We start from the raw sequence: 12,112 nt of genomic DNA on the forward strand, positions 1-12,112 counted from the left end.
TAAGGAGTTCGCTACCCCGGCTGTTTCCCGCACTGGCGGGGATGGAAAGGGGGTTGGGGAAGAAGGCAGCGGTCGTCAGGAGCAGGTGCATGGGGAGGAGACCAGAAAAGAAAGAGATTTGAGAGATGATTTAGAACAGAAGAGGGAGAGAGAGCTGCGGTCAAATTTGAGAGAGAGGCAGCAGGAGAAGCAGGCAGAGTTAAGGAGCAACTACAGGCAGCATGGGAGATGGGAGAATCATGAGGTGGGATCGTCTAGCAACTTCAATGGGAGAGAGAGGAGGCAGGGGTACTATGTGCGCAAGCCTAGACCAGAATTTAGGGCAAGACAGCACTCTCCCGGAAGTCCGAGACAGGAAGGTCTGAGAGAGAGGAAGAGAAGGCCAAGGCAATATTGGGTGGCGAAAGGAGATGGTGGAAGACATGAAGGGAATGATACCTTTGTACGTGACACGAGACAGAAAACCTCGACTGTGTTTGATCGCATTGAGGAACCCACGGCCACATCGGCGGACCCTGCGGGACAGGGCCGCCGGGAACAATGAATGTTTTGGTCTGGAACTGTCGAGGACTGGGGTTGGACTCGACGGTAGGCGAACTGAGAGACCTGGTACGGTCTTACAACCCAGCGGTGGTGTTCTTATCAGAGACAAAGAAGAGTGCAAACGCGATGGGAAGACTCATATGGAGCCTTGGATTTTCGCAAGGTGTGGCGGTGAGCTGTGCGGGTAAGAGTGGAGGTTTGGCGCTGTGGTGGAGAGATCATGTGAAGGTGATAGTTAGACCTTGGTGTCAATACTACATAGACTGTCAAATGGAGATGGATGGGCGGATCTATAGGTTCACTGGAATCTATGGGGAGCCATGCGTGGAAATGAGGAATAAAACTTGGGAAGCTTTGAGGTATTTGAGGAAACAAGATGATCTTCCGTGGATATGTGTGGGAGACTATAACGAGGCAATGGTGCAGAAAGAACAAATTGGAGGCAAGGCTAGATGCATCCGACAGATGGATGAGTTTAGAGACTGTTTAGCTGATTGTGGACTTGCGGATATTGGATTCTCGGGGTACCCATTCACATGGGATAACAAGAGGGAAGGAGGGGAAAATATACAGGTTCGCCTTGATAGGGCAACGTGCTCTACCTCCTTCATGCAGTTGTTCCCGGAGACAAAGGTGCAGCACATTCTGACTAAGGAGTCTGATCATCAAGCATTGCTTGTCCGTGTGGCGTCGGCACTGGCCGTTAACACGTCACGCCGGCTGCGTCCTTTCATGTATGAGGCGGCCTGGACAAGACATGCTGATTACGAAGCGATGGTGACCAGTGCATGGGAAAAAGCGCATGCAACCAATGAGCGGCAGCAGGGGATGGATGCGGCATGTAAACAACTCGCACTCATGGTGAAAGCAATGCAGACTTGGAGCAGGGAGGTATTTGGATCTATAAAAAAACAGATCAGTCATCTCAAGTGGCAGCTGAAAGATGCAAAAGAAAGGGCGATCCGAACGGGTTACAGACAGGAGATTAAGGACTTAGAGGACCAGCTACGCGATCTGTACGAAAGAGAAGAGATTTATTATAAACAACGGTCACGGGTGGACTGGTTACAGTATGGTGACCAAAATACGCAGTACTTCCAGAACCGAGCATCACACAGAAAGCGGAAGAATACCATCAAGGGGCTGTGTAGAGATGATGGGACTAAATGTACTGATGATGATGGCATGAGGGAGATGGCCACAGCTTTCTACGCTTAGTTGTTCATGTCGGAGGGTTCAAGGTATAGTGAGAAGATTTTACAGCATATTCATACGATGGTCACTGAAGAGATGAACATGAGTCTGTCAGCCCTGGTTGTGGATGAGGAGATTGAGAGAGCACTGTTTCAAATGGGGCCGACCAAGGCCCCGGGGCCTGATGGTTTCCCGGCAATGTTCTACCAACGTCACTGGTCATTGGTCAAGAACGATGTGTGTCTAGCCATAAGAGATTTTCTTGAGGGGAAGATGATGCCGGAGGGTTTTAACGACACCGTAATTGTGATGATACCCAAAGTCTGTTCACCAGATAAGCTCACTCAATTTAGACCAATTAGCCTCTGCAATGTTCTATACAAGATTGCGTCTAAGGTATTGGCAGACAGACTAAAAGTGGTGTTACCATTGATGATAGCGGAGGAGCAGAGTGCCTTTGTGCCAGGGAGATTAATTACGGACAATGTTTTGGTGGCATATGAGTGTGTTCACGCTATCAGGAAGCGGAAGAGAAGGAAACCCTTGTGTGCAATAAAACTAGATATGATGAAGGCGTACGACAGGGTGGAGTGGATCTTCTTAGATCAGGTAATGGAAAAATATGGTTTCTCCGCTCACTGGAGGGAGATGATCATGAGATGTGTGAGGACTGCGAGATTTACAGTGAAGCTAAATGGGGGTTTTTCTAGCAGTTTTGTTCCGTCAAGAGGCCTTAGACAGGGTGATCCACTGTCACCATATCTGTTTTTATTTTGTGTTGAAGGTTTTTCAGGTTTGATAAAGCATGCCCAAGAGGAGAGGAAGATTAAGGGTGTATCGTTTGGGAGCACTGGCCCCACGGTTACTCACCTTCTTTTTGCTGATGATAGTATTGTCTTCCTGGAAGGGTCTCAAGATGATTTTCTATGCTTGCGGGCAATTTTGCAGGATTATGAGGAGGCCTCGGGACAAAGAGTTAACTTAGAGAAATCTGCCATATTTTTTGGGAAGGGCTCTGAAGATGGGGATAAAGCAGTGCTCAAACAAGCGATCGGTATTTCTTCAGAGGCTCTAAGTGAGAGGTATCTGGGTCTTCCAACAGTGGTGGGAAAATCAAAAGATGGGACTTTTAAGTACGTCAAGGAGAGTGCAAAGGGGAAAGTTTCAGGTTGGAAGGGCCAAGGACTATCTAAGATGGCTAGGGAGGTGCTTATTAAATCGGGGCTGCAATCTACTCCTACTTTCACTATGAGTTGTTTTCAACTCACAAAGAAAATGTGCGGGAACCTGTCTTCTATATCTTCAAACTTTTTGTGGGGAGAAGCAAATGGTGAAAAGAGAGTGCATTGGATTTCCTGGGACAAAATGTGCACCGGAAAACGTGAAGGAGGATTGGGGTTTAGGGACCCAGGAGCGTTTAATCAAGCTTTGTTGGCTAAACAAGCTTGGAGACTGTTGCAGGAGCCTAACTCTTTATGTGCAAGGGTGCTTAAGGCGAGGTATTATGCGGAAGGATCTATTCATAATGCAACTTTCCCCGGTGGGGGCTCCTTCACGTTCAGAAGCATATTGCATGGCCGAGATCTTCTTTTGGAGGGGCTGGTGTGGCGCATTGGTGATGGCTCCCAAGTTGGTATTCACCATGACAATTGGATCCCTCGCAAAGGAAGCCTGAAGCCACTAGGCCAGGTTTTCGTTCCTGGGATGACGAAGGTAAGGCACTTACTAAATGAGTCCAGCACTGGTTGGGATCAAGTAAAGGTGCAAAATATGTTCCCGCCAGGAGAAGCCTCCGAGATAATACAAATACCAGTGGGAGGGCCGATGGTACAAGACTATCTTGCGTGGAACTATACGAAGAACGGTGTTTTTACAGTCAGGTCGGCTTACCATCTATGTATGGAGAAGAAGAGGGCTAGAAGGGGCTCGCCGGGCGCATCTTCGTCGGTGGTGAACCATAGAGCCTGGATGAACTTATGGGACACGGTGGCTCCGGGCAGAGTCAAGGTTCATACATGGAGGCTTTTACGGAATGGGCTTGCTGTAGGATCGGAACTTCATCGAAGAAGGATTAAACCAGGAGTATTTTGTGTGGCATGTGGAAGAGAGGAAACGAACCTGCACCGTTTTTGGATATGCCCTCATTCCGCAAAGTTTTGGAAAATCATGTACTCGGAACTGGGAGTGCCGGTGGCGATCCCGCCGGAGACGATCTACTCTCAGAGTGCATTAGCTCACTAGCTTCTGAGCTGGTTTGCGGAGGCGACAGAAGATGAGAGAGCGATCATGGTGCAGAGCCTATACGCCTTATGGATGGCTCGGAATAATACGCGAGAGGGAAAGAAGATAGAAGAGGCGGCAGATATAGCAGCAATGGTGCGAAGGCTCATGGAGGTATGGCAGACAGTCCATGGTAAGGAGAGCAAAGTTCCTGCTGTGGTTCAATCGCAGCGGTGGAACACCCCAGAAACAGGATGGGTCAAGGCTAATGTTGACGGGGCGAGCATGAAGATGGGGGAGAAAGGGGCAGTGGGAGTGGTCTTCAGGAATGAGGAAGGTGCTTTCCTAGGAGCTACATGCAATTATCACCCGCAGGGAGGGGATCCACAGAAGATGGAGCTACTAGCATGCAAACGGGCGGTAGAACTCGCAGAAATGTTCAACATATCTAGCTTACATATCGAGACGGATTGTCAGGAAGTGGCTCGCATGCTTCAGAGGGGGGAAGAGGATCTATCTGTGTTGGGTCCAATGATCAAGGATGTGAAGGCTATGCTCGCAAACAGAGAAAGATGGAAGGTGACTTGGGTAAGGAGAACGGCGAACGGTGCTGCGCACGGGCTGGCCAAGGAGGGGGTAACAAATAGTCTTAGCAAAATTTGGGTGCAAGCACCTCCGGATTGTATTCTTCATATTATCTCGGCAGAAATTCCTGCCTTTCATGAATAAATAGAGACGAGTTTTCAAAAAAAAAGCACAAACGATGAGATCCTTGAGACAGCGCCAAATGTCGTAGATCAGGCGTCAAAGTTTCCTTTTTTAGGATCGCACGAGGTGATCACGTCGTAGATCAAGCGTGGAAGTTGGAGGTGCTCTCGGCGTGGAAGTTGCGTTCTGCGCTGTTGTTTCCATTATTACTTTGGGCCTCTCAAGTATAAAGCCCAGCACATACCTGAGGCCCCATTGGTTTTGGGGGCCCGGGGTGGCCGCCACTCCCCCCCCCCCCCCGGGGGGGCCTGGATGACACAGTCTCAGGGCATCTCAAACGCTGATCAGCAAACCGGACACCGAATCCATTCGTGGATATAGATGTGGGAGGCGGCCGTCCAATGTTATCCACATACATTGCAAAATTAGTTTAAACGAATTTGACGAAATTCACCAAACAAGTCAGATTTCATTAAAGTTCGGGCATAATTAACATAAAAAAGTTGAAATTTCGACTGCTAGGAAAAAACCCTGAACCAACCACTTTGTATGTGTGGCCGCCCCGCCCTGCAGCACTGCCTTCATCGTTCGTGCCGCCGCCATCGTCATCATCCCTCTAGCGTCGGAAGGGTGCCGGAGGGCCGTGGCAGCCTCCTCGTGCGTCGTGCAAAGGGCCACCACAACCAATGCCGATGGCGCCCGTGGAACTCTGGCGGCAGCCTTGACCCTCCCGGCATTGGCGGAGGAGTCGCTAAGTGACCACTCCTCCCTGATCTTGGCGAGCTCGCCATCAAGGCGACGGTGCCACCTAGCAGCGGTCTCTGCGGTGGTGACGAAGCGATCGAGAGCCCACGCAGTGGCGTGGTTGGGGTCTTCGCGGGCCCATTTCGGTGACTTGTCGGACTTTGCGAACGCGGAGCGGTGTTGCGCCGGTCGTACCGCGCATTGGTCTTAGTGGTCTCTTTCTCCAGCCGGAGTGCCTTCACATTTTTGCACTGGACGCTCCTAGCATCCATCTTCGTCGTGGTCAGCGAACGGCGCATGACCGCGCGGAGGAGATGCTCCTCCCGGTAGACGGGGACGGATCGGGCGTGTGGGCGGGAAGACCCGGTCCGCTGCCGCTCGCGGTGGGCGGCCTTCGCCTCCGATTCTGGCATCCGCATCCTCATGGGAATGAGCACCCAGCACTACTCGGGAGGAGCTGCGAAAGAGGGGAAAGGGATATGGCCGCCCTGTTCTGGATCTGGAGCGGTGCAAAGGGCGATAGGCAAGCCCTCTGGGTCACATTGCCCAGGAGGAGCTAGTGGCTGATGCCACGGAGCTCGACCTCCCGCTAGTGTCCAGTCGCGATCGTTCGATGGCGATGCGGAGCGCGAGCTCCTCGTCATCTGGCGTGTCACTACTGGAGCTTGAGTCCTCCTCCTCACAACGTCGTCCCAGTCCATGGGTCCGGTGATGCGGAGCATCCTACGGACATCACCATGTCAAGAGTCCATTTGGCAAGTGACACGTGCGACATCTACTTCACACACATAAAGGTGAATCATCTCCTTTACACGTGTTCACTTGACCCCTTCGAGGATGGTATACTACTTGACACCCCTCTCGTGTGCATGCATAGGTATTGTCGGAACCCTATGGACGTCGAGGAGGAGTGCAAGCGCCAAGGAACACCTACACCATCCGCGAGGGAAGCATGGAAGAGAAGACGGAAGAAGCGGATCAGCCAAGTCCGGGATGAGCGGTACTACCGCCCACACCAAGCGGTACTACCGCCTACAAGTGGTACTACCGCCCGATGTCCGGTACTACCGCACCGCCTGTGTGCGCAGCCGCGGGCCTTTGGCCATGTATCCCTTTCCCACTTACCCCTTGGCGGCTTAGACTATAAATAGACCACCTCCACCTCCTTTCTAGGGATAGCTAAGAATAGACACAAATCATAGAGCTTAGCTTCTGTACCTCCCCTTGTGGGATTCCTCTTGAGAGAGAAGACTCCATTGGAGTACAAGACCTCCTCTTGGAGAAGCTCCTTTTGGAGATCAAGCCCTCCTCTTGGAGAAGGATCCCCATCATAGGATCATCAAGACCTCATCTCCTTTGGATTTGGGATGAACTTTACCTTGTATCTTTCCCTTTGTTGTTCTTGTACCTTTGTGGATCTTGTGTGATTGTGAGTCTAGTGGATGTGTGATTGGACTTGTTCTTGAGTGTTTTTCTCTCTTGTGTTATCTTGTTCTTAGGGATTCCCCCTCCAATTCGTGAAAGATCTCCACTTAGGGTTCCACCCTACAACATCTTGGTATCAGAGCCATGGTTTCTCACGAAATTGGAGCCCCCCTTCTTGTTTGCTAGCCTATTTTTGTTGTGTTCTTCCCCAATTTCTAAAATCCCCACCAAAAATAGCCCCAATTTTTTTTGTGATTTGTTGGTTTGATGATGTTTTGTTGATTTTGATCCATGGATTCGCTTGGTTTCGAGTGGATCTAGCATCTCCCCAAGTTTCCCCACTTTCCATCCACGAAATTCGTCAAATTTTCCCCCCGAAATCATCCATTTCCGCCCCAAAACCGCGCCCCGATTCAATCTGTGAATTTTCCCGACACCAGCCGTACTACCGCCCCCTCCTAGCGGTACTACCGCTTAGCACCTCCAAGCGGTACTACCACCCTTCCAAGCGGCACTACCGCCCCTCCCAGAGCCAGATTATGCGAAAAAACCCGACACGAGCGGTACTACTGCCCATCCCAAGAGGTACTACCGCTTACAAGCGGTACTACCGCCCTTCCAAGCGGTACTACCGTCCCTCCCAGTTTCAGCGTTCCGAGTTTCACCGTTTTGGCCATAACTAATTCATCCGGAGTCTGTTTTTGACGTTCTTTAGCTCGTTTTGAAGCTATTGACATCCCCCTTCCCACAAAAGTACCACCACCATCATTTGACTCCATCAAAGTTTCCAAAAATTGGAAAGTTTGCTTAGGGCTTCCAACAAAACTTCCGCAAAACCACCATAGCCTTCCGCAACCTAACCCAATTTGTTCCCCATAGCATTAGTGGTTGTTTGAGTTGCGATTCGAGTCTCCTAAGGTGTTTAGGCTACTTAGGGACGATTGCTTCTTCATCAACCACCACCTTACCTTCCGCATAGGCTTGACCACCATACACTTTGACATTTGCCTTTGGAGATTTTGAGTTTGCGGTTTTTACCGTTTCCTAAGGTATTTCGGCTACTTAGGGACGAGTCTCCATCATCTTGGTATATACAACACCGCCACTCATCATCGCAAAGGACGGTAACCTCGACGACACCATTGTATATTACCCTTGCAATTGCATTGATAACCCCTAGCCCATTTTGCGTCACTTGCCTATCAAGACTAGCCATTTGAGTATTGCCGGCAATGTTACTTGTGGACATTAGTGATCATCGATCTACACCGCCCATTGCATAAATACCATATCATCTTGGTATCATCATATCATCCCTTGTGTCACAAGATTGTTCCCGCATATACACAATTGCTATCATGGTTTGTGCATTGTGCAATAGTGGCCATACAAAAAAAAGAAACAAAAGAATAAGCTTTTAAGCAAGAGAGAAAGAGTAAAGAAGCTTGTAAGCAAGAGCCATAGCATCATACCACATTGCACATAAGATTGTCATATCCGATCATCTTGGATCATCTTGAGAGAAACACCGGGAACCATACATACATAGCATACTTGGGATAGAAAGTTTATCCATTTTGCATCGTATAGGTTGTGCACAAGTGTCGTGTCCGCCTATTGAGCAATCGTGCTAGCGTCTCTCTTGAGTTGTGCAACACGAGCGTTTTCCGTGGATTCCACATTTTCAGCTCATTCCTTGGTTGCACGACCCCATTTATCTATCCGTGTGTGTGTTTCCGTGTGCCACATATTGCTATTGGTCTACTTGTTTCACTTGCGAATTTGTGAATCTTTTTCAACATTATTGACTCTTGCTAACATTTTGCATCAAATTTTTGTGCCACTATCCTCACCGAGCTACTCCATAAGCTTTAGTTTGTAGGTGTGAGTGAACAAGTCCGGTACCAATTCCACTATTCTTTCATCTCACATTGAGTGAAACGAGATACATCCTCAACTTTGGGAAAAGGTAACTTGGTATTGTTTATTTCATTTCCTACTCACCTCTACTCGAGTCTTGTGATGGATTGGCAAGGCATTTCACCTTCGGTCTACAACAACAACGACGAGTTCGATCCCATGAACAACAACTTCGACGCCAAGATGCAAGCTCAAATGGAGGAGATCAAAGCCCACATCAAGTCCTACAAGCGATCTTCCTCATCTTCGAGAAGACGCTCAAGAGCACATGCTTCCGAGCTACCATCTCCGGCAAGATCACATCGGCATCAACACCATCACCAACAAGAACGTGAAGGTCAAGAGCTCAACACCAACAACCGCTCAATGACTTCACCATTTCCTTTGGCATCTTTGCCAAGCGACTTCAAGGCATCTTCGCCTACGGACATACGGCATCTTCGCCAACAAGCACCTCAAGACTACGCTCAAGATAAGCAACACAAGCTCAAGTCCGCGACTTCCACGAGCTACTACGACCTCGACATCAACCACGCGATTCCTTTCTATGGGACTCAAGAACCCGAGGAGTGTCTCGAGTGGGAGCGCCTAATGGACGACTACCTCACGCTACATCAAGTTCCTCCCGAAGAACAAGTGAAGTGCGCCTCAAGAAACTTCCACGACTACGCCTCGACATGGTGGCTTCACACACCTTCGGACGGCTACGACATGAGTTGGCCCAAGACAAAGAGAGCTTTGCGGCGAGAATTCGTGCCTCCAACCTACACGGAACAACTTCGACGCCAATTGGAGAACACCATCCAAGGATCCAAGTCCATCGACAAGTACTTCAAGGAGATGAAGAATGCCTTGCGACGAGCCGGCATGGACGACCCCATTTCGATGAAGTTCCACTTCATGATGGGATTGAACAACGACATCTCCAAGACTATCTTCCTCGAGAACTACAAGTCCTTCGACGACAACTACATTGGTGCTCTCAAGGCGGAACAAGAACTCATGAAGGCAAAGGCTTCTCGACCCCAAGCACACTTCTCGAAGACCAAGCTCCCACACGACGAGCATGAGGCTAGTACCACCATGATGTCCAAGCCCGACGAGCTCCAAGACGATGCTCCCAAGTTCGACTTCGCCGCCATCCCTCTTTGTGGCATTGATGATGACGAGTCTACTTCGACTCTTTTTCAAGACGGTGCGGCAACGTGTACGACTACGGAGAACCTCAAGGACCAAGCTTCGGAGGCGAGCGACAAGGTGGCGAGCAAGGATGATGCTTCCATCTTTGGAGGCAAGAGTGATGATGTGCCACCTTCGGCCTTCATCCAGGGCGACGATGACGAGATGATCAAGCATGGGATTTTCCCTTCGGTCATGGAGGAGAGCGATGATGTGCCATCTTCGGCCTTCATCCACGGCGACGACTATGAGATGATTGAGCATGGGATTTTCCCTTCGACCACGGCGACATATGATGACTTGAGTGATTCTAGCCACCATATTGAGAGTGAGAGTGACTTCACCACTAGCCCCATATATGATGAGTTGCCCCAATTCCCATGTGAGGAGAGCCACAACCCCCACCACTTGAGTGCGATGAGTGACTCCACCATACGTGAGATTGAGTGCACCTATTTTGAGGGAGTGCGTGAACCACCACATAGAGAGAGTGAGATAGTTGATAGGTCTCATGAGGCCATTTGCATTTCTAACAACTTGACCTCTACCTCTATTGTGTCTTCTCATTTGGTGCTAGGTCCCATATATGATGACGTGCCGATTCGCGATGACTTCGTCCTCCCTTTCGACAAGCGATGGCCATGGTGGAATATGATGCACCCCCACATGGTTCCATCAAGATGAAGATGACCACCATTTGGTCTTTCACACCTCACCTACACCACTTGTGTGGAATGAACTAGGTAACATAGGTGAAGGTGATGCTCTAGTCCCACTAGTGGACATTCTTGACATTGATTGCTTGCATGATGTTGATACCCCTATTGCCATGCTTCATGCTAGTATGATTTCCCCATGTGATGATTTACCCATTTATGATGAGTATGATGATTGCCATGTGGAGTCTATTAGTTGTGATGCCATGTTACATAGGATTTCTTGTGATAATTCTTTAGGTCACATCATGTTTGACAATCCGCTTGACTTGTCATATGCTATGCATGAGATTAATCATATGTCAAATTTGCAATATCATCGTAGTGACTATGCATATGCCATTAAAATGAACCCAATTTGCACAAATGGCATAGATGACAAGCCCATGGTTATTGGCATTTGTTTTTCTTGTGATGACATTGATATGCTCCCTTTGCATCATTTATCTAATATGCCATGCCATGACCACCTAGCTTCGGATATGCATTGTTTTGGATGTTGTCCATTTTCTCGATATGATGTTTCCATTTTTGCTCATGAGGAGACCCCCATAGTTTCCTCGTACATTTTAGGAGATTTTGATTCATCCCATCCATTGCATGATCCTCATACTTATGGGCACAATATGCTTCCCATGAATAAACATGCTATTTGATGTGCCATATAATTGTATGCTCAATTTGTGTCCCCATCATGTCATACATAATAACTATTCTTTCATGATGGATGACATGTTCTTATACCATGCATCAAATTTGTTTGAGCGATGCTTATCTTGTGCTAATTCACATGTGCACATACACATCATGATGGATGATGTGTTCATCTACCATGTGCATACGTTCTTTGTTTTGTTGTGTGCATGTGTAGGATACTTGGACTTTGTGTTGACTTCCACGTCACGTGAGTTGACCATTCGAGCTCTTGAAAGTGAGCCTCATACATTCTACCACGGCGCGCTTCTACACCGCTTTTGCTTGTGTTTCGGCATTGTGAAGGACGCCAAGGACATGCTTTCAAGGTGATATCATTCTCTTTTGAGAACCTTCAAACCATGAGCATGGATATTGCGGATCATACTACTTGTGTTGCTTGCACCATGAGACTTATTATTCATCTTGGACCACTTGATTGCACACTTGTTAGAGATCTTGCTTCGACTTGTCATTTTCACCGTTCCATGCATCATGATATATATGCCTTGTGTGTTGCATCCAATCCTTGGATTACTTGTTCCTCTCACATGTTTGGTTGCAACAATGTCATCACTTCACACATGCCATGTCCCATTGATTGCTACATGCTTGACTTGATTGCCTCACACATAATGAACAATTGCTCTTTCTATTGTGTTGAGTGCCATACTATCTTCACTATACCCTATGCACATTATGCTTGGATTGTCTTGCACTTGTCCCATGTGATTAGACACTTCATTTTACTTGGTGTTGTGAATGATTCT

The 12,112-nt window shown here is 48.5% G+C and overlaps 2 protein-coding genes across 2 annotated transcripts; both read left to right on the forward strand.

Annotated features, from left to right (window-relative positions):
• Positions 1-960: 960 nt before the first annotated feature.
• On the forward strand, positions 961-1,761 carry LOC141026882 (uncharacterized). The gene has a single exon (XM_073503757.1). It carries the CDS (start codon positions 961-963, stop codon positions 1,759-1,761), a length of 801 nt encoding a protein of 266 aa, XP_073359858.1.
• A 57-nt stretch (positions 1,762-1,818) lies between these two features.
• LOC141026883 (uncharacterized) lies at positions 1,819-11,675 on the forward strand. The gene is made up of 5 exons (XM_073503758.1): positions 1,819-2,133; positions 2,259-2,346; positions 2,522-2,598; positions 2,686-2,905; positions 11,521-11,675. Exons 1-5 carry the CDS (start codon positions 1,819-1,821, stop codon positions 11,673-11,675), a joined length of 855 nt encoding a protein of 284 aa, XP_073359859.1.
• The last annotated feature ends 437 nt before the right edge of the window (positions 11,676-12,112 follow it).

The sequence above is a fragment of the Aegilops tauschii genome, chromosome 7, assembly GCF_002575655.3.
Source record: "Aegilops tauschii subsp. strangulata cultivar AL8/78 chromosome 7, Aet v6.0, whole genome shotgun sequence".
In the NCBI taxonomy this organism is placed as follows: domain Eukaryota; kingdom Viridiplantae; phylum Streptophyta; class Magnoliopsida; order Poales; family Poaceae; genus Aegilops; species Aegilops tauschii.

What these genes read in the sequence shown, in the direction of transcription:
- LOC141026882 (XM_073503757.1), top strand. Translation starts at nt 961, where the DNA reads ATGGTGCAGAAAGAACAAATTGGAGGCAAGGCTAGATGCATCCGACAG.
- LOC141026883 (XM_073503758.1), top strand. Translation starts at nt 1,819, where the DNA reads ATGGTCACTGAAGAGATGAACATGAGTCTGTCAGCCCTGGTTGTGGAT. An exon ending in TATACAAGATTGCGTCTAAG is followed by an intron (nt 2,134 to 2,258) that starts GTATTGGCAGAC and finishes TCACGCTATCAG; the next exon opens with GAAGCGGAAGAGAAGGAAAC. An exon ending in AGTGGATCTTCTTAGATCAG is followed by an intron (nt 2,347 to 2,521) that starts GTAATGGAAAAA and finishes TTTGTGTTGAAG; the next exon opens with GTTTTTCAGGTTTGATAAAG.